This window comes from Hyla sarda, chromosome 7 (assembly GCF_029499605.1).
Source record: "Hyla sarda isolate aHylSar1 chromosome 7, aHylSar1.hap1, whole genome shotgun sequence".
NCBI lineage: Eukaryota > Metazoa > Chordata > Amphibia > Anura > Hylidae > Hyla > Hyla sarda.
This window is the reverse complement of record NC_079195.1, coordinates 159,292,404-159,318,707: the sequence shown is the minus strand read 5'-3', so window position 1 is coordinate 159,318,707 and position 26,304 is coordinate 159,292,404. Positions and strand designations below refer to the sequence as shown.

The following is a 26,304-nucleotide window of genomic DNA, read 5'->3' as shown; positions in this document are numbered from 1 at the left end:
AGCATTGCACCCTAGTCTCTGTACATTTTTATGTGAGGGGTAGGGGGTAGAGCATTGCACCCCCTTACCTCTAATATAGGAATGTACTTACACTACGGTTCAATGCTCTGCCGCTCATATATGGGTGCAGAACATTGCACTTTGGTGTCAGTACATTCCTATTTTAGGGGTAAGGGGGAGCAATACGTCACTCCCCCTGCATCTCCACAAGGTGAAACTGGGTCCCAAGCAATGCTGCTGAGCACGGGCCGGCCGGGCCTCAGGAGCAACGGAGCTGCGAGAAGACTAAGGATGAGGTGCGGAGGGGAGGCTGGGGAGAACATAAATACAAAGATGGGGTGCAGGGGGGAAGCTATCGGAAGGTTGGGAGCCGAGGGTGAGGAGTCTGAGGAGGGGGAGGGGTTGTATATTTATGATTGATAAGGGGGGGGGGGGAGACGCTGGGGTTGTTAACGAGTTATCACTGTGTTATCTGTGGTGTTACATAGGACTGCAGGTCACATTTACTACATTATATGTACTGGTGGGCGGTGGTGGAGTTTGGGGGTCGACTTGGGGGGGGGGGGGGCACCAAAATGGAGCTTCGCTTGTGTTGGCAGAAATTCTTGAACCGGCCCTGTCTGGGACATCATGTCTCACTCCATCCACCAATGCCACATTGCACCTCAGACTGTCCAGGAGTTGGCAGATGCTTTAGTCCAGGTCTGGGAGGACATCCCTCAGGAGACCATCCGCGACATCATCAGGAGCCAGCCCAGGCGTTGTAGGGAGGTCATATGGGCACGTGGAGGCCACACACACTACAGAGCCTCATTTTGACTTGTTTTAAGGACATTACATCAAAGTTGGATCAGGCTGTAGTGTGGTTTTCCACTTTGATTTTGAGTGTGAATCCATATCCAGATCTCAATGGGTTGATAAATTTGATTTCCATTGATCATTTTTCTGTGATTTTGTTGTCAGCACACTCAACTATGTAAAGATGAAAGTATTTCATACGATTAGTTCATTCATTCAGATCTAGGATGTTATCTTTGTGTTCCCTTTATTTTTTTGAGCAGTGTAGTACTAGGTTTAAAGGGGCACCCCGGGGATAAGATGTCTCACCGCAGGGGTCCCGCCACTGGGGACCCCCACAATCTTGTGTTTGCCACCTACCTGTTTGAGCTGCACGCCGGCTCTTTGTGAGCTGGCACCGCGGCATGCTGCTCAAACAGCTGGGTGGCGAACACAAGATTGCAGGGGTCCCCAGCTGTGGGACCCCCTCGGTGAGACTTCTTATCCCCTATCCTTTGGATAGGGGATAAGATGTTTCAGGGCCGGACTACCCCTTTAAGACCTTTCTTTAGGCCTGCTTGTAGGAAATCTAGAATCTGAGTTAAGTTAGCATCCCCAGGAATAGGAGTGGAGCCACATCAGGATGAAAACACCATTTTAACCTTCAAATAGATTTTCAAGGTTACAAGTTCATGGCTCTTTTTTTTTTTTTAAATGACTTCCCCTGATAAACTCTTACCTAAAAAGGATGGTATCATTAAAACCCATGTTTATATCTGGAGGTTCTGAGGTCCGGGTGCAAAATGGGACCCCAGTGATGAAGAACTTTGCAAAGAGGAAGGTGCATTGGGGAGTCCACAGCCAAACGTTTTAACAGGCAGAACCAACCCTTTCTTGGCCAGAAGAGGACAATTCTTCCCTGACTTTCCTTAAAAAAGATATGCTGCCAACAGCCCATAATTGAACGTATCCTTTATTAAATTAATACAACAGTGAGTGAACCTGTTGAAGGTTTCATGGCTCAGGCAACATTCTCCTGGGTTTATGCGATGCCGAAAGTATGTCTGAAGATCTTCCCTCCCCTGGCGATGGGTTAATAAAAAGGAGGTGACATGCTTTTCTGCCTACCTAAAGATTTCTCAGAAGTTTGACAGAAGTTGAAGAGGTGCATGCTTTGATCTGCCCTGATATCTTGAATGAGCAACTGTCATATTGTCAGACAGAACATGGATCTGAGAGATCTGTACTAGCTTATTTGCCTGGATAGACATTACAAGACAGTCTGCAGTTCTCGAAAGTTTGATGACTAGCTCTACTTGTATGGTGGTACCAAGAGCCCTGGAAATACTGAGCTCCTATTTATACTGCTCGGTAGAGATGAGCGAATCGAATCTGAGGAATCCAAATTCCTTAGGAATTTCATGAGAAATTCAATTTGCAACAAATACGAATATCACCATTATTCTATTGCGTGAATCGCTTTATTAAACTCCATTTAGTGCGGTCCAGGCTCCAGGGCATCTAAAATGGTGGATCCACATGTGAGGACATGGGGCAAGGAATCCTGGGAAGGTGGGAACAAGGGTAGGCAGGATGACCCTGAATCACATGCAGGATGCAGCCTCTCAGCAGCCAGTCACCCCTGTGATGTCCCAGCCTAGAGATGAGCGAACTTACAGTATATTCGATTCGTCACGAACTTCTCGGCTCGGCAGTTGATGACTTTTCCTGCGTAAATTAGTTCAGCCTTCAGGTGCTCCGGTGGGCTGGAAAAGGTGGATACATTCCAGCCCACCGGAGCACCGGAAAGCTGAACTAATTTATGCAGGAAAAGTCATCAAATGCCGAGCCGAGAAGTTTGTGACGAATCGAATTTACTGTAAGTTCGCTCATCTCTATCCCAGCCCTATATAATTGGCAGCCATATTCTAGCTAGTCACTTCATCCTTTCACTGCAGAGAGATAGACAGACGGCGCTGTGTGTTACACAGACAAGCTCATTCCAGCAGCTTTTCACCTCCTGGTCATGTCAGCGTTCTGGTGGACAGAGAGCAGTGCGTTTTTCACAGAAAATAATTATAACTGCAGCGATTAACCTCCCAGTCACTTTCTACAGCATTGTATTACAGAGAGGGGCAGAGAGCTCTGTGTTGCCTCACACGTTTGAACAAGCTGGAGAGGAGGGGGAATACGTTTTAAGCAGAACTCTGTGTCTTTTTTCCACAATAAATGGTCTGCTGGTTATACTAGTCTGTAGACCGTATAATACATACCCAGCAGTTCATTCCTAATAGTCTTTGAGAGAGAAAATGCTATTTTGTGTTTAGTGCACAGCGACTGTGTGCAGCAGCACTGTTTTGTACTGCTGATGTTGTGCACAAATACTTATTTAAGTGTACTATAGCGCTTTTTCTGCACTCATAAGTGCATACCACATACCTACATCTAAAAGGTGTAATATTTTGTACCTGTTTAACTCTCAAGGACCTAGATTCTGTGAAAGTCCAGGCAAAAGTAATCACTGGCTGGTGTTTTACTCAAATACTTTTTTAAGCATACTGTAGCACATTTTTCTGCCCTCATAAGTGCATACCACATACCTACATCTAAGTAGTGTACTATTTTGTACCTGTTAATCTGTCAAGGACCTAGATACTGTGAAAGGCCAGGCAAAAGTACTCACCGGCTGGTGTTGTACTCAAATACTTTTTTAAGCGTACTATAGCGCTTTTTTCTGCCCTTATAAGGGCATACCACATACCTACATCTAAGTGGTGTACTATTTTGTACCTGTTAAACTCTCAAGGGTCTAGATACTGTGAAAGGCCAGCCAAAAGTACACACCTGCTGCTGTTCTAGACAAATACTGTTTGAAGCGTAGTGAAGCGTGTTGTACTCCCCTCATATACGCACTAAGTATGTCAGGCAGAGAAGAACCAGGGTGTGCACAGAGGAGTGGCAGAGGCCTAAATTAATCAGGCACTGGCAGAGGTTGCAGCAGAGGCCTAAATTCATCAGGCGCACGCAAAGGTCGCTGCAGAGTAGGGGCGTGTGGCAGCAGGAGTCGGAGTGAGAGGTCTGAGTTCCCGGTGTAAGCTAGCAGTCGTGTCTCGACCAGCAGCCGTGATTGATTGGTCATCCACTTAATCCCAAGTGACATCAGACATCCCCAGTCAACAGTGGGTGGGTTCCTCAGACTCAACCCTCAGTTGGCATGGCCCTCTTGCTGCTGCTGCCACCTCCAGGCTTTGTCATTGTGCTGCTATATGGTCTCCTCATGCTGCTGCTGCCACCTCAAGGCTCTCTTATTGTGCAGCTCTATGGTCTCCTCATGCTGATGCTACCATCTTCAGGCTCTCTCATTGTGCTGCTCTATGGTCTCCTCATGCTGGTGCTACCACCTCCAGTCTCTCTCATTGTGCTGCTCTATGGTCTCCTCATGCTGATGCTACCACCTGCAGGCACTCTCATTGTGCTGCTCTATGGTCTCCTCATGCTGATGCTGCCACTTCCAGGCTCTCTCATTGTGCTGCTCTATGGTCTCCTCATGCTGATGCTGCCACCTCCAGGCTCTCTCATTGTGCTGCTCTATGGTCTCCTCATGTTGATGCTGCCACCTCCAGGCTCTCTCATTTTGCTGCTCTATGGTCTCCTCCTACTGATGCTACCACCTCCAGGATATCTCATTGTGCTGCCATGGATACTGCAAAACATTATTAAGGAGCTGGCCCCCAGTTACAAATATTCCTCTGCATTAGACTACAAGTAAGTATTGAGGATATGCATTAGCTAAAATGTAACTTTTCTTAGGATTAAATATATGGACCCAATTTTTTTTTTTACATCTAACAAAAGGAAAGGTGTGCAAAAAATACCATTTGCCACCTACACCACCAAATATTGATGCGGTGCAAAGACCTCTAAAAGGTGGAAGGGAAAAACTTATGGTCCATTGTAACAGGTGGGGGTAAAAACCTCCCCTCTATGGCCCTACTCTTGCACTATTAATTCCGTTCTTGGCAAGTGTTACTCGTCCTAAAAAGGGCAGCCCCACGCAGGAACCTCTCCCTATTTCCAACTAAAAACCCTGGGAAATGGCAGTGTTTTTAGGTGGAAATAGGGAAAGGATCCTGTGTAGGGCTGCCCTTTTTAGGACGAGTCACGCTTGCCAATAAGGGAATTAATAGTGTGAGAGTTGGGCCTTACAGGGGAAGTTTTTACCCTCACCTGTTACAATGGACCATACATTGTTCCCTTCCACCTTTTAGAAGTCCTTGGTGGAGTAGGTAGCACATGGTGTTTTTTGCACATCTTTCCTTTTGTTAGATAAAAAAATAATAATTGGGGTCCACATTGTTATGATTCGGCAGGCTGGAGGTGGATCCTCTGTGTCAGAGAGGGATTGGCGTGGACCATACCGGTGGACCGGTTCTAAGTTGCTACTGGTATTCACCAGAGCCCGCCGCAAAGCAGGATGGTCTTGCAGCGGCGGTAGCAACCAGGTCGTATCCACCGGTAACGGCTCAACCTCTCTGACTGCTGAGACTGACGCGGTACAGAAGGACAAGGCAAGAGCAAGGTCGGACGTAGCAGAAGGTCAGGGCAGGCAGCAAGGGTCGTAGTCAGGGGCAACAGCAGAAGGTCAGGAACACAGGCTTGGGACACAAAACGCTTTCACTGGCACAAGGCAACAAGATCCGGCAATGCAGGGAAGGGGAAGTGAGGTTATATGGACGTGGAGCAGGTGGAAGCTAATTACAGTGATTGGGCCAGGCACCAATCAGTGGTGCACTGGCCCTTTAAATCTTAGAGAGCTGGTGCGCGTGCGCCCTAGAGAGTGGAGCTGCGCGCGCCAGAACGTGACAGCCGGGGACCGGGACAGGCAAGTAGCTTGGGATGCGATTCGCGAGCGGGCGCGTCCCGCTATGCGAATCGCATCCCCGTCGGCAGTGTCAGTGCAGCGCTCCCGGTCAGCGGGTCTGACCGGGGCGCTGCAGAGAGGAGAACGCCGCGAGCGCTCCGGGGAGGAGCGGGACCCGGAGCGCTCGGAGTAACACATATATTTTATCCTAAGAATAATGTTAAAAGTTAAGTTTTAAGTTTTATGTAATGCATATCCTTAACCCCTTAATGACGAAGGACGTGAATGTACGTCCTGGTGATGCGGTACTTAGCGCATCAGGACGTACATTTAAGTCCTAAGCATAACCGCGGGCATCGGAGCAATCCCCGGATCATGCGCGGCAGGTCCCGGCTGTTGATCGCAGCCAGGGACCCGCTGTTAATGGCGGACACCCGCGATCCCGCGGATGTCCGCCATTAACCCCTCAGATGCCGTGATCAATACCGATCACGGCATCTGCAGCATCACGGTCACTTAATTGGATGATCAGATCGCCGCGGCAGTGCTGCCGCGGCGATCCGATCATCCAGCATGGCAGCCGGAGGTCCCCTCAGCTGCCTCCGCTGCCTTCCCGGCGTCTTCTACTCTGATCTGATCTGCCTTCCCGCAGACCAGAGCAGAAGATGACCGATAACCCTGATCAGTGCTATGTCCTATACATAGCACTGAACAGGATTAGCAATCGAGTGATTGCTTTAAATAGTCCCCTATGGGGACTATTAAAGTGTAAAAATAAAAGTAAAAAAAGTAAAAAAAATTAAGTAAAAAAACAAATGTGAAAAACCCCCTCCCCCCAATAAAAACGTAAATTGCCCCATTTTCCCTATTTCACACCCAAAAAGTGTTAAAAAAATATTTTATATACATATTTGGTATCTCCGCGTGCGTAAATATCTGAACTATTAAAATAAAATGTTAATGATACCGTACGGTGAACGGCGTGAACGTAAAAAAAAAAAGTCCAAAATGTCTGCTTTTTTATAACATTTTATTCCAAAATAATTAATAAAAAATGTATTAAAAGTTTTATATAAGCAAATATGGTATCAATAAAAAGTACAGATCACGGCACAAAAAATGAGCCCTCATACCGCCGCTTATACGGAAAAATTAAAAAGTTATAGGTCTTCAAAATAAAGGGATCTTAAACGTACTAATTTGGATAAAAAGTTTGTGATTTTTTTTTAAGTGCAAGAGTAATAGAAAAGTACGTTATCATGGGTATCATTTTAATCGTATTGACCCAAAGAATAAAGAACACATGTCACTTTTACCGTAAATTGTACGGCGGGAAAACGAAACCTTCCAAAATTAGCAAAATTGCTGTTTAATTTCCCCACACAAATAGTATTTTTTTGGTTGTGCCATACATTTTATGGTAAAGTCAGTGATGGCATTACAACGGACAACTGGTCACGCAAAAAACAAGCCCTCATACTAGTCTGTGGATGAAAATATAAAAGAGTTATGATTTTTTTGAAGGCGAGGAGGAAGAAATGAAAACGTAAAAATAAAATTTTCTGCGTCCTTTAGGCCAAAATGGGCTGCGTCCTTAAGGGGTTAAAGGGGTACTCCGACGCTAAGACATCTTATCCCCTATCCAAAGGATAGGGGATAAGATGCCTGATCGCGGAGGTCCCGCCGCTGGGGACCCCCGTGATCTTGCACACAGCACCCCGTTAAAATCAGTTCCCGGAGCGTGTTCGCCCTGGGTCTGATTACTGGCGATCACGGGGACGGAGCATTTTGACGTCACGGCTCCAACGGGGTGCTATGCGCAAGATCACGGGGGTCCCCAGCGGCGGGAGTCCTGCGATCAGGCATCTTATCCCCTATGCTTTGTCTTAGCACCAGAATACCCCTTTAATACTTCTTCTGCCTACCTGCCTCAGCTACTATTCTGATCCTGCCACCCATCTGACGCCACACATCTGATGCCAAGTTCTCCTTCTTTCACCCACCTTCGTCACTGGGTACTGGTATTAACCCCTTGGGGACAGAGGGTTTTCTAGTTTTTGCACCTTTGTTTTTTCCTCCTTCCCTTTTAAAAATCATAACCCTTTCAATTTTGCAGCTAAAAATCCATAGTATGGCTTATTTTTTGCGCCACCAATTCTACTTTGTAATAACATCAGTCATTTTACCCAAAAATCTACAGCGAAACGGCAAAAAAAATCATTGTGCAAAAAAAATTGAAGAAAAAAATGCCATTTTATAAATTTGGGGGCTTCCGTTTCTACGCAGTACATATTTCGGTGACAATGACACCTTATCTTTATTCTGTAGGTCCATCCGATTAAAATGATATCATACTTATAGGTTCGATTTTGTCGTACTTCTGGAAAAAATCATAACTACATGCAGGAAAATGTATACATTTAAAAAGATCATCTTCTGACCCCTATAACTTTTTTATTTTTCTGCGTATGGGGCGGTATGAGGACTCATTTTTTGCGCCGTGATCTGAAGTTTTTAGTGGTACCATTTATGTATTGATCTGACTTTTTGATCACTTTTTATTCATTTTTTTTATTATATAAAAAGTGACCAAAAATACACTATTTTGGATTTTTTTTTGCCCGTATGCCAATGACCGTGCGGTTTAAACCCTTAAGGACCAACCCAAATAAACCTGTACACCCCTGAAAGACCAGGTCTGGTTTTACAAATCGGGGATGTAATCGGGGAATAATTCTGACATAGTTTTTTTGTCACAAGTTGTGACAAGTTTTTTGTCACAAGTTTTTTGTCACAAGTAGTAAATGTAAGCCGATATAATTTGTAGGTTTTTTTTACAATGCAAAAAATCATGACATTTTAAAAAAATTAGGATTTTTTGCTAATTTAACACTAATAGGTTGCATATATTTATACATAGACCAAATAGTTTATGAAATTTATACTTTCAGATGTCTACTTTATTTTGATAGCATTTTTTTTGTTTTTAATTAACATTTTAAATGAATTAGAAGCCTAACAATTTAACTTGAAATTTAGAAAATTTGAAAAGTACATCTTTTTTTTTTTATGTGCTATGCAAGGTTTGCAGAAATTTTAAGGTAGTAGAACATAGGAACACCCCCCCGCCAAATGACCCCATTTTAAAAACTAGACCCCTCAAGGTATTCGCTAGGGGGTACAGTGAGTATTTTAACACCATAGTTTTTTGGCAGGAATTATTACAAGAAATGCATTCTATATTTTATTAAGCTGCTTGGCCCGTGTTTGGAAATACCCCTGCTTAGGCTATATTTGGTTCCTTGGCCGCGTGGTAGGACCCAGAAGGAGAAGAGCGCCATTTGGCTTTCAGGGCATCATTTTAGGTTGAATGGATTATAGGCCGCACTTCATGCCTGCAAAGGGTTTTAGCTGCCACAACCATAAAGGACCCCCACAAGTGAGTACTTTGAGTCCTTTTTGTGTGGCTGGAATGGATACAAAGTCAGTGAAGAAATTTTAATTTTCTTATTTTTTCACAAATGCATTATTTGTGGGACATATTTTTTGGACCCAAAAGGAAAGGAGCACCATTTGGCTTTCAGGATATCGTTATACAAATTATAGGCCGCACTTCATCTTGCAAAGCATTCTAGCTGTCAGAACAATACTGCACCCCCAGAAGTGACCCCATTTTCAAAACTACACCCCCTAAAGTGTTCACCTAGGGCAAAAGTGAGTACATTGAGCCCTTATTGTGTGGCTAGAATTATTTCAAAGTCAGTGGAAAAAATAGAAATTAGCTTTTTTTTCCACAAATTCTTTATTTGTGGGACATCATTTTGCTACGTCGCTTTTGAAATGGAGGAAATATGCCCCATATTTTATCACCCTGTTCGTCCCGGGTTGGGCAATACCCCTACTTAGGCCATATCTGGTTGCCTGACCGCCTGGTAGGACCAAGAAGGAGAGGAGCCCCCTTTGGCTTTCAGGGCATCATTATATGAATAGTCCCCATTCATACTGCATTTCTGCAGTTTAGGTGTCCGTTGTCATGTCAAAAAAGGGATGCCAATGTATACTGTAGCAGTCTCATTCAGAAATAAATGGAGCTGCTACAGTATCAGCATCTCTTTTTGACGTGATACTGACAGATACCTCTAACACTGCAGAAACGCAGTATGAATGGGACGCAGTGTAGGGTCACATAGAGCGCATCCGCAGCATATTCCACACCGCGGATGGCCCCCGGCAGTCACAAGGGCGAGATCACTGCTGTGGCTGGGCAGCTCAGTGTGTCCGCTCATGACTGCCGGCAAGAAATCCGCCGCTATTAGTGGACACACAAAGCTACCCAGCCGCTGCAGGGAGCTCATTTTTGTGACTGTTGGGGGGCATCCGCAGCATGTAATATTCTGCGGATGTGCGCCGTGTGATCCTACACATTATACATTTTTATTTTTTATTATATTTATTTAATAAATGTTTTTATTATATTTTTTACACTTTTTGCACTTTTTTATACTTGTTTTTATATACTTTTATTTATTTATTTTATATTTTTTTAACTTTTTTTTAATGCTTTGGAATACTTAGTATTCCAAAGCATTGCAGATATATGCTACCTGCTAGTTTTACACTAGCAGGCAGCTTATCAGGACATGCCTCTGGCACATCCTGACAGGCAATCGCCAGGGCAGACCTGGGGGTCCTTGTACCTTGCGGGGTGCTATAGGAGAGAGACAGAGGGAGCCCCCTCCCTCTGTCAAAACTCCTTACAGCTCGCGCTCGCTTTCGACCATGGCTGTAAGGGTTAAACTGCCGGGTCCAAAGTTTTCTTCGGTCCCGGCAGTGCGGCAGGTCCCGCCCACCATACACAAAGCACCCTGCGATCGAGCTGCGTGGTGCTGCAGGGGTGACAGAGGGAGCTCCCTCCCTCTGTCATAACACTTACAGCCAGCAGTCACTTCCGACCACGGCTGTAAGGGTTAAACTGCCGGGACCGAAGTTTACTTCGGTCCCGGCATTGCGGCAGGGTCCCGGCTGTGTGTTACAGCCGAGTCCCTGCTGCGATCTCGTGGGTGCACTGGGCAGCACCCACAAGAGCCATGGACAAGTATACACGTCCTAATGGCGGAACGTGCATCCAGCCTGGACATGTATACACATCCATGGTCCTTAAGGGGTTAATGAACTATATATTTTTATAATTCAGACATTTACATACACGGCGATACCACATATGTTTATTTTATTTACACAGTTTTTTTTTTTATTTATTGGGAAAAGGGGGGTGATTTTTACTTTTATTAGGGAAGGGGTTAAATGATCTTTTTAGGGGGCTATAACACTGCACACACTGATTTTTTACATTGATCAATGGTTTCTTATAGATGGATCTCAGGCACTGAGCAGTCATTCGGCGATCGGACAGCATGGAGGATCTTTACAGCTGTTCGGGATGCCGCTATTTCACCGCGGTGATCCCGAACAGCACCTTGAGCAAACCGACACTGCTTTACTTTCTCTTTAGATGCAGCGTTCAACTTTAAATGCCGCGTCTAAAGGGTATATAGCATGCGCCACCGCGATCAATGCTACACGCTATTAGCCACGGGTCCCGGCCGTTGTTAGAGGCCAGGCCCCGCGTTATAGACAGGGAGTGGGCTGTAACTATGGTCAGGGACAATACATGTCCTTTACGGCCCACAGGGTGAATGTGGTTCGTGCAAAGCCACAAATGCAACTTGGACAGGTCATGCCGCTTCCGCCTCCATGCTCTCAGGCCGTTGGTCCTGCGAAAGTGTGCGACTCCGCCTCCTCATCCTCCACCATGTCCCATAGTCACCCCAAGGAGAACTTGTCTGCCCACGAAAAATGTGGAGAGACTGACCTTTGTGAAGATGAACCAGGCATGGATCAGCCACGATTACCACCCTCCAATGCCTAATGCATCAGAGTAGATTGACCATGGTGCCACACCAACACTTCACAAATATGGATAGTGCCAAACACATTTAAGGCAATGCTCCCCAGTTACAAACATTCCTCTGCATCAGACCTTTTTTCACCCACCTTCGTCACAGGGTACTGCCACCCACTGCACCACTCTGTCCCCCTGGTCACTTTCACGACTCCTGATGCTGCTGCTGCCACCTCCAGGCTGTCTCATTCTGCCACCATATGTTCTCCTCATACTGCCACCAACTCCACGCTGTGCCATTAAGCCACTATATGGTCTCCTCATGCTTTCGCCACCTCCAGCTTGTGCCATTCAGACACTATATGGCCTCATCGTGCTTCCACCACCTCCGGGCTGTGTCATTCAGCCACTATATGGTCTCCTCATGCTTCCGCCAACTCCAGGCTGTGCCATTCAGCCACTATATATCAGCACTAGCTACCATAAATCTTCAATTTAAATTTGAAAATTCATCTTTTAATCTTAGGGAATGTGAAGCCCTATTGTCTCCTCATGCTGCCGCCAGCTCCAGGCTGTGTCATTCTGCCAGATTATGGTCTCCTCATGCTGCTGCTAACTCTAGGCTCTGTCATTGTGCCGCCATGTGACTCCTTGTTAGATTGGGTTTTCTGGTCATACAGTATTAGTTCAAAGTAAACACTGGGACATTAAACTTGGGAATCTAATATAAATCTTACATTTAAAATAAAAAAAATTGATGTAATCTTTTTAAGACTGTGGCCCTATGGTTGTCGACTTCATATTACATGTGGAATTATCACAAGAATCCAATGAAACAGCTTGGAGCAATAACAATGGACAATAACTGATTAAATGAAACATTTGCGCTTTCACAGTCAGGGGGGCGCTGAGAGGCAGGGGCTGGAACAGGTGTATCTCACCTAGCGGAGGACCACCAGCTCAATGCCCACCAGAATGGGTAATCAAAAATGTTAAAAAATTCTAATTAAATAAAATAAAAATTACATTAAAAAATCTGCCACAACCAGATGCTCTGTGGCATTAATTCTAATAGCGATGCCTGTAAACTACATGTCATACAGAATAACAGTATTATTTCACTAACAGAGTACACTCCCTATGCGTGTTAGGACAAGGCAAAGCCCCTATTGAGCCTCTCTGTAGGCCAGAAATAGCCGTTTTTCGGCCGAATCAAATTTTTCAGAAATTCGCTCATCTCTGCTTCTCGGCCAGAGGGGCTCGCACCGGAGGGCATGAATAAAGCAATATTTTAAAAATGTTGGAATCTCCTGACCAAAAGGTGATATGACCATATTTTTGTTCAGTCTCTATATCTGTCTGTTCTAGGAGGAAACAATCTGGTTCTGCTAACAGTTTTGAGTGAGCTTGGCTCTGCGGAACTGCAGGGATGCAGGCAGTCATGGATCCAAATATGGACATGACTTCTCTAAGAAGACAGGTTTTGTTTCTTTTGAAGTACCTGACCTTAGACTGGATAGTTCTGGCAGAAAAGACATCTGCACTTTGTAGTCTAAGAACTTCTGGGTTAAAGGAAAAAAGTCTGACTCTGTGTTCTGACGAAGTATGGACCAACACTAAGGCTTTCTGCAGGGAATTCTGCATTTATAGCATTACACTTCAATGGGATTGCATTGTCCCAGTGAATGGGCAGTTCATTTTTGTGGAATTTACTGTAGAATTTTCATGCACAATTTTGCGCAGAAATAAGTGGTTCAGGTACGACCATGATTATCCAGAGCTAAGTCCTGCATGACCAACCCAGAATTGCTCTTACCCCTCCCTCCGCCTCCTCCCCAAACTGGCATACTAGATGGTGAAGGACCTTTGATGATGTCACCATTCAGTGACCCAGTTACATGTTGGGGGCAGGATAAGTGGTTGAAGGACCTTTGGTGCAGGGCTGGCGTTAGGGCGGGAGCAACCAGGCAATTGCCTAGGGCCCCCATCCCCCAGGGGGCCCCCTGCCGGCTGCTCAGTAGCGGATCAGCAGCCCGGCCGTGACCACATTAAAACAGTGACCAGCGGTGGGCCCTGACACCTTGCTTTTTCTATTTTTCATATTTTCTTACCTGGCCGTGCTTGGCAGGCTCAGGTAATGTGGCAGGTCTTGTGGCCTGTGTGGATAATATGACGAGTGACGTCTCCTGCCGGCCTCTCTGCGCGGCGTCAGGGAAGTCACTCCTCATTCCCTGCAGCACCGGCTGCTTAAGTTTAGCAGTCTGGCCGCGGCTGCAGGAAATGAGGAGTGAAATCGCTGATGCCGTGCAGAGGAGCCGGTAGGAGACGCCACTCGTCATACTATCCACACAGCCCACAAGACCCACCACATTACCTGAGCCTGCCGAGCGCGGCCATGTAAGAAAATATGAAAAATAGAAAAAGCAGGGGAGAGGGGGGGGGGGGCCTAATGTGGGGGAACTATACTGCCTACCTAATGTGGGGGAACTGTACTGCCTACCTAAAGTGGGGGAACTACAACCTAATGTGGGGGAACTATACTGCCTATCTAATGTGGAGGAACATACTGCCAACCTAATGTGGGGAGACTATAGAGCCAAGCTAATGTGGGGGAACTACACTGCCTACCTAATGTGGTGGAACTACAACCTAATGTGGGGGAACTATACTGTCTACCTAATCTGGGGGGAACATACTACCTACCTAATGTGGGGGAAGTACAACCTATTGTGGGGGGAACTATACTGCCAACTTAATGTGGGGGAACTACAACCTAATGTGGGGGGAACTATACTGCCAACCTAATGTGGGGGAACTACAACCTAATGTGGGGGAACTATACTGCCAACCTAATCTTGGGAAGCTATACTGGCAACCTAATGTAGGGGGACTATACAGCCAACCTAATGTGGGGGAACTATACTGCCTACCTAACGTGGGGGAACTATACTGTCTACCTAATATGGGGGAACAATACTGCCAACCTAATGTGGGGGAAGCATACTGCCAACCTAATGTGGGGGAACTACAACCTAATGTGGGGGAAACTATACTGCCAACGTAATCTTGGGAAGCTATACGGGCAACCTAATGTGGGGGAACTATACAGCCAACCCAATGTGGGGGAACTATACTGCCAACCTAATGTGGGGGGTACTATACTGCCAACCTAATGTGGGGGGACTATACTGCCTACCTAATGTGGGGGGACTACAACCTAATGTGGGGGGAACTATACTGTCAACCTAATGTGGGGGAATTATACAAAAATATAAAATTGTACTATTCTGATCCCTATAACCCTTTTATTTTTCTGTATATGGGGATGTATGAGGGTCATTTTTTGCGCTTTGATTTGTAGTTTTTATCGGTACCATATTTGTTTTGATGGGACTAATCAATTGCTTTTTGGATATTGTTTATGATATTTGAAGTGACCAAAAATGTGCACATCTGGTTAGTGTACTATTATGACTTTTGGGGCCCCACTTTTGATTTTGCCTAGGGCCACGCTAAGCTTAAAACCGTCCCTGCTTTGGTGATGCTGTGGAGGAGGCGGGGCTGAGTAGAGGTCACATATTACCTGCACAGTTACTACTGTTGTGTTGCGTGTGACAAAATCTGCACCTCAATGTCACCCCAGTAGTAGGGTGAATACATGAGGAGGGGGTTTGTTACAGTGTGTCACATCAGTAGTAAGGAGATTACATGGGGAGGAGGTTTATGACAGCATGTAACCCGAGTAGTTAGAAGATAAGATGAGGAGGGGATTTGGTGAAGTTTTTCATGCCATTAATAAGGTGATTACACAAGGATTTTTTTTTTTTTTTTTTTTTTTTTTACAGTGTGTCACCTCAGTATTAAGAAAATTACATCAGGAGGAGATTTGTTACAGTGTGTAGTAAAGTGATTACATGAGGAAGGGGTTTGTTATAGTTTTGTTTGTTTATTTTATTTTATGTTTGTTTGTTTTTCTCCTATACCCCATTTTTATACTTCTTTCCACCTCTTTACCTTTCATCCCTTTCCCGTTTGCCCCACCTTCTTAACCCTTCCTCCTCTTCCCCCACCCCAGTCTATCCTACTCCTCTACCTTCCTGTCCCACAATCCTATTTTCCTTCCCCCTCTATCCCCTCCATTCCCACCCCCCTACAATACACCATCTCTTCCTCTACCTTATACTATTCCACACTTCTATACCATCGCCACTGCACTTCAAGTCCCCCATTCAGAATTCCCCACACACTCTCCCTATCCACAACGATCTTACAATACACTACAGAGTACCTGTATACACACAGGTAAATATAACAGTACCAATGCGCACCTAGCAATCCATATGATTTCCAAAACTGTGCGCATACATATGCTGTTGCGATCACACACATATATAAACGGTGCGCACCCATAAGTAATCCGTGCGCGCACAACTGCCGATTCTGACACTTACCCATAGCTCTCATGCACTTGTCTGTTTTCGCAGACACGCGCATACTAGTCTATCACCAGCCATTAGAAAAGACAAAAGATACAGCGTTCCATGGTGTAATAAAAGGGAGACCTGTGAGGTGGAATGGTGTATACTGATAAGGAGGCTCACCTGGTGTTGTTGTGTACCCCCATACACAACAATGGTGAGCGCATAAAGTGTCCGCAGCAAAGCCGGCTGAGCAGGAGGCAATGCAGAGATAGACTTCAACAGGGGTGCCGGCTTTGAGAGGCGCAGGTCACAGGACAATCAAGGTAGGTAAAAGCAAGGGTAGCTTATTCTCCCAGCATGCAACGCTTTTCACTGCATCTGCAGCTTCATCAGGCATAACAAGAGACACATGGATGGTGAATTTATCAGGATGGTGAGAGGGCATGTCAGAGGAAAGGTGGGAGGAGGGAGGAAAAGGTAAGGAAGGGGTGGGGAACGGAGGGCGGAGGAAAGGAAAGTAAAAAAGACAGTCCTCTCAACCAGCGGACAAACTCAGCATTTACAATTATGTATGAAATCTACAAACAGTATATAAAAACAATAATAAGAATGACAAATTATGTATAAAAATATATAAAATTATACATATAAATAATCAATGAGCGAATAGAGAAGGGTCGTAAACTTTCATTGAGCATTCTCTATGGTCTCATTCAGACCATGCGGTATTAAAGTAAATATCCAATATGATTCGCGATTAATTAAATATTGGAAACGATTAGGTTTAGAAGGTAGAACAGATTCTAAAATAATTAAACGAAGAGATGATATGTCGCTTTTGTGAACATGAGTGAAGTGACGTGACACACTATGAAGTGTGAATTTGTTCTTAATACTGGATCTATGTTTAGACATACGGCAACGCACTGTTTGAATAGTGCGACCAATGTATTGTAAATTACAACTGCAAGATAACAAATAAATTGCATATTGAGTGTTACAGTTTAAATATTGCTGAATTTTAAAAGATTTTTTTGTGTAAGAAGAGAAAAAATTATCAATAAATGGGTCCATCATCTTACAACATAAACAACGAATCCTATTGCACGGTGAACAACCCAAGGGAGAGGATGGAATGGACATATCAATAGATGAAATATTTTTTAATCTATTGGGGGCCAGTACATTTTGAAGATTTTTAGATCTTCTATAAGTAATGCCCGGTTTCGAGGGGACCATATCCTTGAGGATCGGATCACTCCGAATAATATGTCAATTTATCTTCAAAACACTATGTATTAAGGGAGACGCTCTATTGTAATTAGTGATAAAGTTGTATTTGAAATGATTATTTTCTTTTTTATTTTTTTGTTTATTTATGGTGGTCAAGTTTACCTGTGTTTTATTTTTCACACTGTGATATGCTTGAGATAAAATTGAACTTGGATAACCCTTAGATAAGAAACTTTGTTTTAATATTTGTGCCTGTAAAGAAAAATCATGATCGGTGGTGCAATTTTTACGTATTTTAAAGGTATTGACCATAAGGGATGCCTTTAAGCCAACTGGGATAATGAGCACTGGTGTAATCTAAAAAACTATTAACATCAACGGATTTAAAATGAGTTCTGGTCTGTATCTGTCCCATATTGTTGACTATTTCCACATCTAAAAAAATGAATACTAGTAGTTGAAAAATTTATTGCGAATTGTAGACACCAGGAATTATAATTTAAGTAATTAACAAAATCATGAGCTTGTTTTTCTGTACCTGTCCAAAGAAAGGTGGATGGGTTGCTGGATAGTTAGACAGGTGGGTGGTTAGTTAAACAGGCAGGTGGGGGGGATTGGGTAAGTAGAAAGGCGGGTGGGTGGTTTAGACAGGCGAGTGGGTGGTTAGAGAGGCGGGTAAGTAGCCTGGTTGCCCCGCTAATAATCTGACCATCTGCCCCTCCTCCTTCCCCGAATACAAAAAAAAGAAAAAATTATATATATATATATATATATATATATATATATATATATATATGTGTGTGTGTGTGTGTGTGTATATATATATATATATATATATATACACATACACACACACACACACATACACACACACACACACACATACATATACTCGCTAGTCCCATGGTTCAGCCTGGACGCGTCCTCTGTCCTCCACAGTGCACATGAAAATGAGTGACGTCATAGTCACCTGCGTCTGGACAAAGGGTATGGCTGGCCATCTCTAAATCACAGGTAGCTTTCAACTGTATGCGTGTGGGTGCATACAGTTGAAAGCGGTGTTCACTTACTTGGGGATCCGAGGCAAGTGTCCTGGACCCTCAACCGTGCGCAGCAAAAAAAAACAAAAAATTTTTTCTTAAAGTCTAGCTGGGACTATTTTAACCCCTTAACAACGCCCGACGTAAATGTACGTCCTAAATTTTCGTCCTATACATAACCGCGAGCATCGGAGCGAAGGTCAGGTCATGCGTGGCAGGTCCCGGCTGCTGATAGCAGCCAAGGACCCGCCAGTAATGGCGGACATCCACGATCGCACGGATGTCCGCCATTTACCCCTCAGATGCCGTGATCAATACAGATCATGGCATCTGCAGCATTGCGGACACTAAAATGGATGATCAGATCGTCCGCAGCGCTGTCGCGGAGATCCGATCATCCAGCATGGCAGCCAGAGGTCCCCTCACCTGCCTCCGCTGCCTTCTTCGGGTCTTCTGCTCTGGCCTGCGATCGAGCAGACCAGAGAAGAAGATGACCGATAATACTGATCAGTGCTATGTCCTATGCATAGCACTGAACAGTATTAGCAATCGAATGATTGCTATAAATAGTCCCATATGGTGTGTAAAAATAAAAAGTGTAAAAATAAAAAAAATTTGAAAAACCCCCTCCCCCAATTAAAACGTAAATTGTCCCATTTTCCCTATTTCACCCCCAAAAAGTGTAAAATAAATATTTTATATACATATTTGGTATCGCCACGTGCATAACTGTTAAATCCGTACTATTAAAATAAAATGTTAATGATACCGTACGGTGAACGGCATGAGCGTAAACAAAATAAATCCAAAATAGCTTTTTTTTTTATAACATTTTATTCCCCAAAAAATTATAAAAAATGTATTGAAAGTTTTATATAAGCACATATGGTAGCAATAGAAATTACAGATCATGGCGCAAAAAATTAGCTCTCATACTGCCGCTTATACAGAAAAATGAAAAAGTTATAGGTCTTCAAAATAGGGGGATTTTAAACGTACTAATTTGGTTAAACAGTTTGCGATCTTTTTAAAGCGCAACAGAAATGGAAAAGTATATCATGCATATCATTTTAATCGTATTGACCCAAAGAATAAAGAACACATGTAATTTTTACTGTAAATTGTACGGCGTGAAAACTAAAACCTTCCAAGATTTGCAAAATTGCGTTTTTTTATTTATTTCCCGACACAAATAGTATTTTTTTGGTTGTGCCATACATTTTGTGGTAAAGTGAGTGATGGCATTACAACGGAAAACTGGTTGCGCAAACAAGCCCTCATACTAATCTGTGGATGAAAATATAAAAGAGTAATGATTTTTTGAAGGAGAGGAGGAAAAAAACAAAAAAGTTTAAATAAAATTACGATACATGGGCTGAGTCCTTAAGGGGTTAAAGTAGGGATCTGGAGCAGCGGCTCCATCAGCCCATGCGTTAATCCAGCCCTGATGTGAATGTACCCTTCAAGTGAGTCTCAGTGCCAACAAAACACTTTAAAATGTGGCTAGAGGCCTCAGCAGTAATAACTACCGTATTTACTGTCGGCCCATCAAATAAAAAGACACTCTACCATTGCCACCAAAGCTTTTGAATGTGCCCATTACCTCCCTCTCCCCGATCACCATAGCAGTGTGACTAAAAAGGCCAGAGCAGGGTAATAGGGTAATATAATGACCAGTTTAATAGAGAGCATAATTTTTTATATAAAGATCTTACCAGTTTCAAAGTATCCTCCTCGCAAAGTAGTCTCAGCATGGACTGTAGATGAAGCTCCTGTTCGCTGGGGCCAGATGTTTGGAGAAGCCCGTCAATGTCTTCAGGTTCACCCTCTTCCTGTAAAAGAAGGGCAGCCCCTTTCACCATAACAAAGCTTTGCCTGTTAGAGAAAAAAAAAAAACACTACAACTAAGGGAGGGTAGATGTTATGCAAAAAAACCTATAAAGGAAGATGAGGGATTAACGTTAATGTATTACCTATATATATTTTTTTTAACTCAGATTTTCTAGTCTGTTTTTATTTTTGTACATTAACAAGAGAAATAGGCATATGTAGATGAAAAAATGTTTGACTTTTATTGAACATATATGCATCAAGGACACACATTTAAAATCACTAAAAGAAAAATGTTTGAATACATAATAACAGAGACAGGTCTGCAAGTATGCAGAATGGGAGGTCTGCAAGGCATATAACTAAGCAAATGTACAAGCTGAACAGCATACAGCGTATCAATGTAGACTAAATACTCTACAAGTGCAGAAAGTAGTCACAAGTCGGAAATCAAGCATTCACTTGGAAATCTCCTACAGAAAAGATCTAGGGTATGGTGGAATAAGATTACTTTTGAAAAATATTTAGCACATGGACTGATTCCCAGAAGGCTGAGAGTCCAGGTTTTCCAGTCGTTCCCAGTTGAAAACGGCTCCTACAAGGAGCAATGGGAGGCCGCCTGCACCACTTGCTCAAGGATCTTCCTGCAATTATTGGTAGGACACAATCTAACACTCTTCAGTCCCTGGAACCCGAAATTGAGGAGTTGTCTTAAAAAAAACGGTCTGACCTCAGTATTAAGGAATTCAATCTGTGGAACCAAGAACTGGACACATGGTTCAAAGACTGAGAGTTCAAGACTTAATCTACAAAAATTAAAAGATTTCAGAGAGACCTACAGGATTTACAACTGAACAGGATGTATAGATGGAGACATGATCAAAGTGCCCTACCACGTACCCCCTCCATGTCATCTGCCTCATCAGCAAGAGCACAATCAGTGGCCGCGTCGGAGACATCTGGCCGCCACAGATTTGCCGGCAATCGTCGCTGAATTGATTACAGCCAACGCCAGGGTGAAAGACGTCAAACTAGACAACAACAGAACCAGACTAGCTCGGGTCCTCCATTAAAGTAAGAAATATTAATTTGTTCGCACGAAAGTTGATTCTACACAAACTACATACTAGACGGGTTAATCCTACAGATCAAAATGAAATATTTTCTACAATTGACCAAGCAGTGATACAGGACCTACAGTCATTATTGGATGAACAAGATCCCTCACTTGCAGGCAACAACTATTACAAATATTAGATGATGCAAAAGAAAAGGGTACTATCATAACACGACAAATGGAGGGACTTATCCCGAAACATCCCACAATCCCAACGATATACTTGCTACCCAAGATCCACAAAGATTCCCGTCTTCCCCCTGGACAACCTATCGTATCGGGTTCTAATTCCCTAACGGAACCAATATGCAGGGCACATCTACTAAACTGAAGGAATTGGTGGACCATCTTAACCATAATGAACTAAATATCAAGCTAACGTACAAAACCAGCAGATCCATGATTGATTTTCTAGACATTCTTATCCAGGTGGACAAAGATGGGATGGTACAGACGACACGACATCGTAAACAACTTTAGCTAATCCACTACTACATGCCAGTTCAGCCCACCCAGTACCTCTTGCCCAGGATTCGAGAACGCGGTTACAGTAACCGATCTATCAACAGGGCATACCGGCGAGCCAAGTTCAGCAGTCGGACCACGCTACTCCACTCTCAGAGGCAAACTACACAATCTTCAAACAAGGTGTGATGTATTCTAGATTTCAATTCACGTAGCCTAGTCGACACTGGCCTATCTTACAAACAGATGCAACTCTTAATCAATTTTTACCTAGTACACCAGCAATATCTTACAGAAGGGCAAGAAATTGGAAGGATCAATTGGTTCACAGCTATTATGACGTCGGTTCTGGACCGTACATTTTTGGGTCCTCCGGCCCCAAACACGGTAACTTTCCCTGCACTAAATGCATGGCCTGTAGCAACATGGAGAGGAGTTCAAGCTTTCAGAACTCCTCGGGAACACGCACTTTCCAGATACGACATCACATTGACTGTACCACCATTGGAGTGGTCTATGTGGCCACTTGCCCCTGTGGGCTTATATATGTAGGGAAGACGATACGCCCCTTTAACCCATTAACGACGCAGGACGTAAATGTACATCCTGGTGATGTGGTACTTAACGCACCAGGACGTACATTTACGTCCTGAGCATAACCGCAGGCATCGGAGCGATGTCGGCATCATGCGCAGCAGGTCCCGGCTGTGGATCGCAGCCAGGGACCCGCCGGTAATGGAGGACACCCGCGATCCCGCGGATGTCCGCCATTAACCCCTCAGATGCCGTGATCAATACAGATCACGGCATCTGCATCATCGCGATCACTTAACAGGATGATTGGATCGCCTGCAGCGCTGCCGCGGCGATCCGATCATCCTGCACGGCAGACGGAGGTCCTTTCACCTGCCTCCGCTGTCTTCTGGGAGTCTTCTGCTCTGATCTGCCTTCCCGCAGAACAGAGCAGAAGATGACCAATAACCCTGATCAGTGCTATGTCCTATACATAGCACTGAACAGGATTAGCAATCGAATGGTTGCTATAAATAGTCGCCTATGGGGACTATGAGAGTGTAAAAATAAAAGTAAAAGTAAAAAAAATGTGTAAAACCCCCTCCCCCAATAAAAATGTAAATGGTCCCATTTTCCCTATTTTACCCCCAAAAAGTGTAAAAAAATTATTTGGTATCGCCGCATGCGTAAATATCCATACTATTAAAATAAAATGTAAATAATCTCGTACGGTGAACAGTGTGAACGTAAAAAAAACAGTCCAAAATAGCTGCTTTTTTATAACATTTTATAAAAAAAAAATTAATAAAAAATGTAATAAAAGTTTTAGATAAGTAAATATGGTATTAATAAAAAGTACAGAACACGGCACATAAAATGAACCCTCATACCACCGCTTATATGGAAAAATGAAAAAGTTATAGGTCTTCAAAATAGGGGGATTTCAAACGTACTAATTTGGTTTAAAAGTTTGCGATTTTTTTTAAGCGCAACAGTAATAGAAAAGTGCATAATCATGGGTATAATTTTAATCGTATTGACCCAGAGAATAAAAAACACATGTCATTTTTACCATAAATTGTACGGTGTGAAAACAAAACCTTCCAAAATTTGCAAAATTGCGGTTTCCTTTTTAATTTCCACACACAAATTAGTATTTTTTTGGTTGCGCCATACATTTTATGGTAAAGTGAGTGATGGCAATACAACGGACAACTGGTCGCACAAAAAACAAGCCCTCATACTAGTCTGTGGATGAAAATATAAAAGAGTTATGATTTTTTGAAGGGGAGGAGGAAAAAACGAAAGCGTAAAAATAAAATTGTCCTTAAGGTCCAAATGGGCTGAGTCCTTAAGGGGTTAAATGACGTATACGACAACATGTATTTGATATTAGAATGGCACTGGAACAACCTGACCATCCATGCATTAAACCCATTCCCCAACATTTTATACTCCAACACAATGGCGACACCACACACTTAAGATTTAAAGGAATTGACCATGTCCCGATCTGCCCACGTGGTGGTAGCTGGTTGGTAGCACAACGTGAGACGCGTTGGATATTCCGCCTGGAAACATTAGCCCCACGGGGCCTTAAAGAGGTGAATAGCTATACACCTTTTCTGTAAGGAGGATAGTGAACGACTTGAATTTCCGACTGTGGGTTTTTAATTGTTTTTATCTTTATTGTTTTATTTTTATTTTATATTTTGGACCTTTTCTTTTTCTTATTTCTTACTACAGTGATTTCAAAGACCGGGACCTATCACTGAGGCATTTCTTCTACCTGTCATTAAGGGGACATTTGTTTACATGGGGATTGTGCAATTGTTGTCCTATTGGTTTTATGGGGTATTTGTGGTTTAGTGCGTCTGGTAGTTTTTGTATCGTATTAAGTAGATTAATTTTTATGGTTGAATTTGATGACTAGGGCATAAAGTGCAATAAAAACCAGACTAAATAGCCATAGAGGATGCACACCCAGTATCATATGATGCAAGAAAATGTAAACTTTATTGTAATACATGTGACACAAAGCAAGGAAAAACACTCTTAAAAACACTTAAAAAGGCTCAGAAGAGCCACACTACAACAGTGGGACCAATTGTGGTCACCACAGGACATGGGAAGAAAATGAAAGGGATCCCTCCTGTCACTCACCAGATATAAAACAATAAATCACAAATAACAAAGAAGTAGTGGACAGTCAACAAACTGCCAGCCCCCAAATGATCAGTGGTACAATACGACGAATGTTACTCAGGGAAGCAGGTACAAGGATGTAATACAAAGTGCACTAATATACAAACACAGTGGACGATCCACAGACGGAGGAAGGAGGGAAAGTGTCCCAGTCAGCCCATGTCCAATAGAGAAGCCCCACGCGTTCAGTCACAGATGTGACTTCCTCAGGGATGTAGTGATAATGCAACAATGCAGTGTTTAATATACCCCCCTAAGCAATGGGAAATACCTGTCAGCTGTACAATTCGGAGTACGTGATGGCGGATGATTGTCTGGCGTGCCCCAAACTGCGCATATCATGGCGCAGGGTCATGGGTCACAGTGCGTGAGTGCGCACAAATGTCAGACACTGGCGTCAGTATGTAAACGCCCATAACATCGAGGCCGTAATCACCCACACTCTGTGCGCACTGTGTGCGCATGCGCCGCTGCCATCATTAAGGGTAGGTCATCTGATCGTAGCGACGTCATTACAGTTTGGCCACTTGACCTCAATGTCATGTGATCGTGGCCTCCACCTACGTACGTACGTATCAGTCATGTGACTGCATGGGCCGCGTCACGTGTCAGTATGAACACGTGACCGGAGGAAGCTGCTGCCGTCACATCAATCTGATGGACTCCCAGCAGAAATACAGAATATATCAAGACGGTGCTCAATCTATTAGGTATTGCCCCAAAAAGCATTTTATGTCTAAAACTGGTACATAATTAGGCATGTATAATATCTGGAACTAGTAAATATTTAAGCTTATATAAAAATGTTTAAAAAAAAATTTGTGGTTTAAAGTGTCAAATTTATAATTATACAATATTAATAAAATAACAAAAATAGGTGAGCAAATTAAACCAGAAATAGTGTGTGCAGTGTGTGAAACAGGATTATGAAAAGGTGCAACATAGTAAATAAAGTAATCACGAATGTGTGTGCAGTGAATAAAACTCAAATTAAATATACAATATGTGAAAAAAGATTTTGTGTATATATTTAAAAAGTGCACCTTATACAGAAAAAAGAAGCTTGTGATGAGCAGAATAAGGTTATATAATTCTAAGTGAATCACATAGAGATATGCAAAAAAGTTATGTTTTTATTGTAATTAACATATACAGATGCTTAAAAATAGAGGATATTTAATAAATTAATAGATTAAATATACAACCTAAAACTTGTTGGTATAGATATGGTACATAAAGGGATTCTACCTATACCTACATGGACTATATTAACCCTTTAAGGACCCAGCCAATTTTCACTGTAGGACCCGGCCATTTTTTAAACATCTGACCACTGTCACTTTAAACATTAATAACTCTGGAATGCTTTTAGTTATTCTGATTCAGAGATAGTTTTTTCGTGACATATTCTACTTTAACATAGTGGTAAAATTTTGTGGTAACTTGCATCATTTCTTGATGAAAAATCCCAAAATTTGATGAAAAATTTGAGAATTTAGCATTTTTCTAACTTTGAAGCTCTCTGCTTGTAAGAAAAATGGATATACAATATGTCTACTTTATGTTTGCATCATAAAATTTACAAGTTTTTACTTTTGGAAGACACCAGAGGGCTTCAAAAATCAGCAGCAATTTTGCAATTTTTCACAAAATTTTCAAACTCACAATTTTTCAGGGACCAGTTCAGGTTTGAAGTGGATTTGAAGGGTCTTCATATTAGAAATACACCACAAATGACCCCATTATGAAAACTGCACCCCCTAAAGTATTCATAATGACATTCAGTCAGCATTTTAACCCTTTAGGTATTTCACAGGAATAGCAGCAAAGTGAAGGAGAAAATTCACAATCTTAATTTTTTACACTCGCATGTTCTTGTAGACCCAATTTTTGAATTTTTACAAGGAGAAAATTTTTACTTATGTTTGTAGCCCAATTTC

At 43.0% G+C, this 26,304-nt stretch overlaps 1 protein-coding gene across 2 annotated transcripts in view; it reads right to left on the bottom strand.

Annotated features, from left to right (window-relative positions):
* Window positions 1–26,304, bottom strand: part of SSH3 (slingshot protein phosphatase 3) — a 525,251-nt gene that overhangs the window by 388,806 nt on the left and 110,141 nt on the right. For both annotated transcript variants that reach the window (XM_056531120.1, XM_056531119.1), the window contains exon 3: window positions 19,950–20,109. In XM_056531120.1, the coding sequence (XP_056387095.1) occupies window positions 19,950–20,109 (160 nt within the window). The remainder of the gene's footprint in view (window positions 1–19,949; window positions 20,110–26,304) is intronic.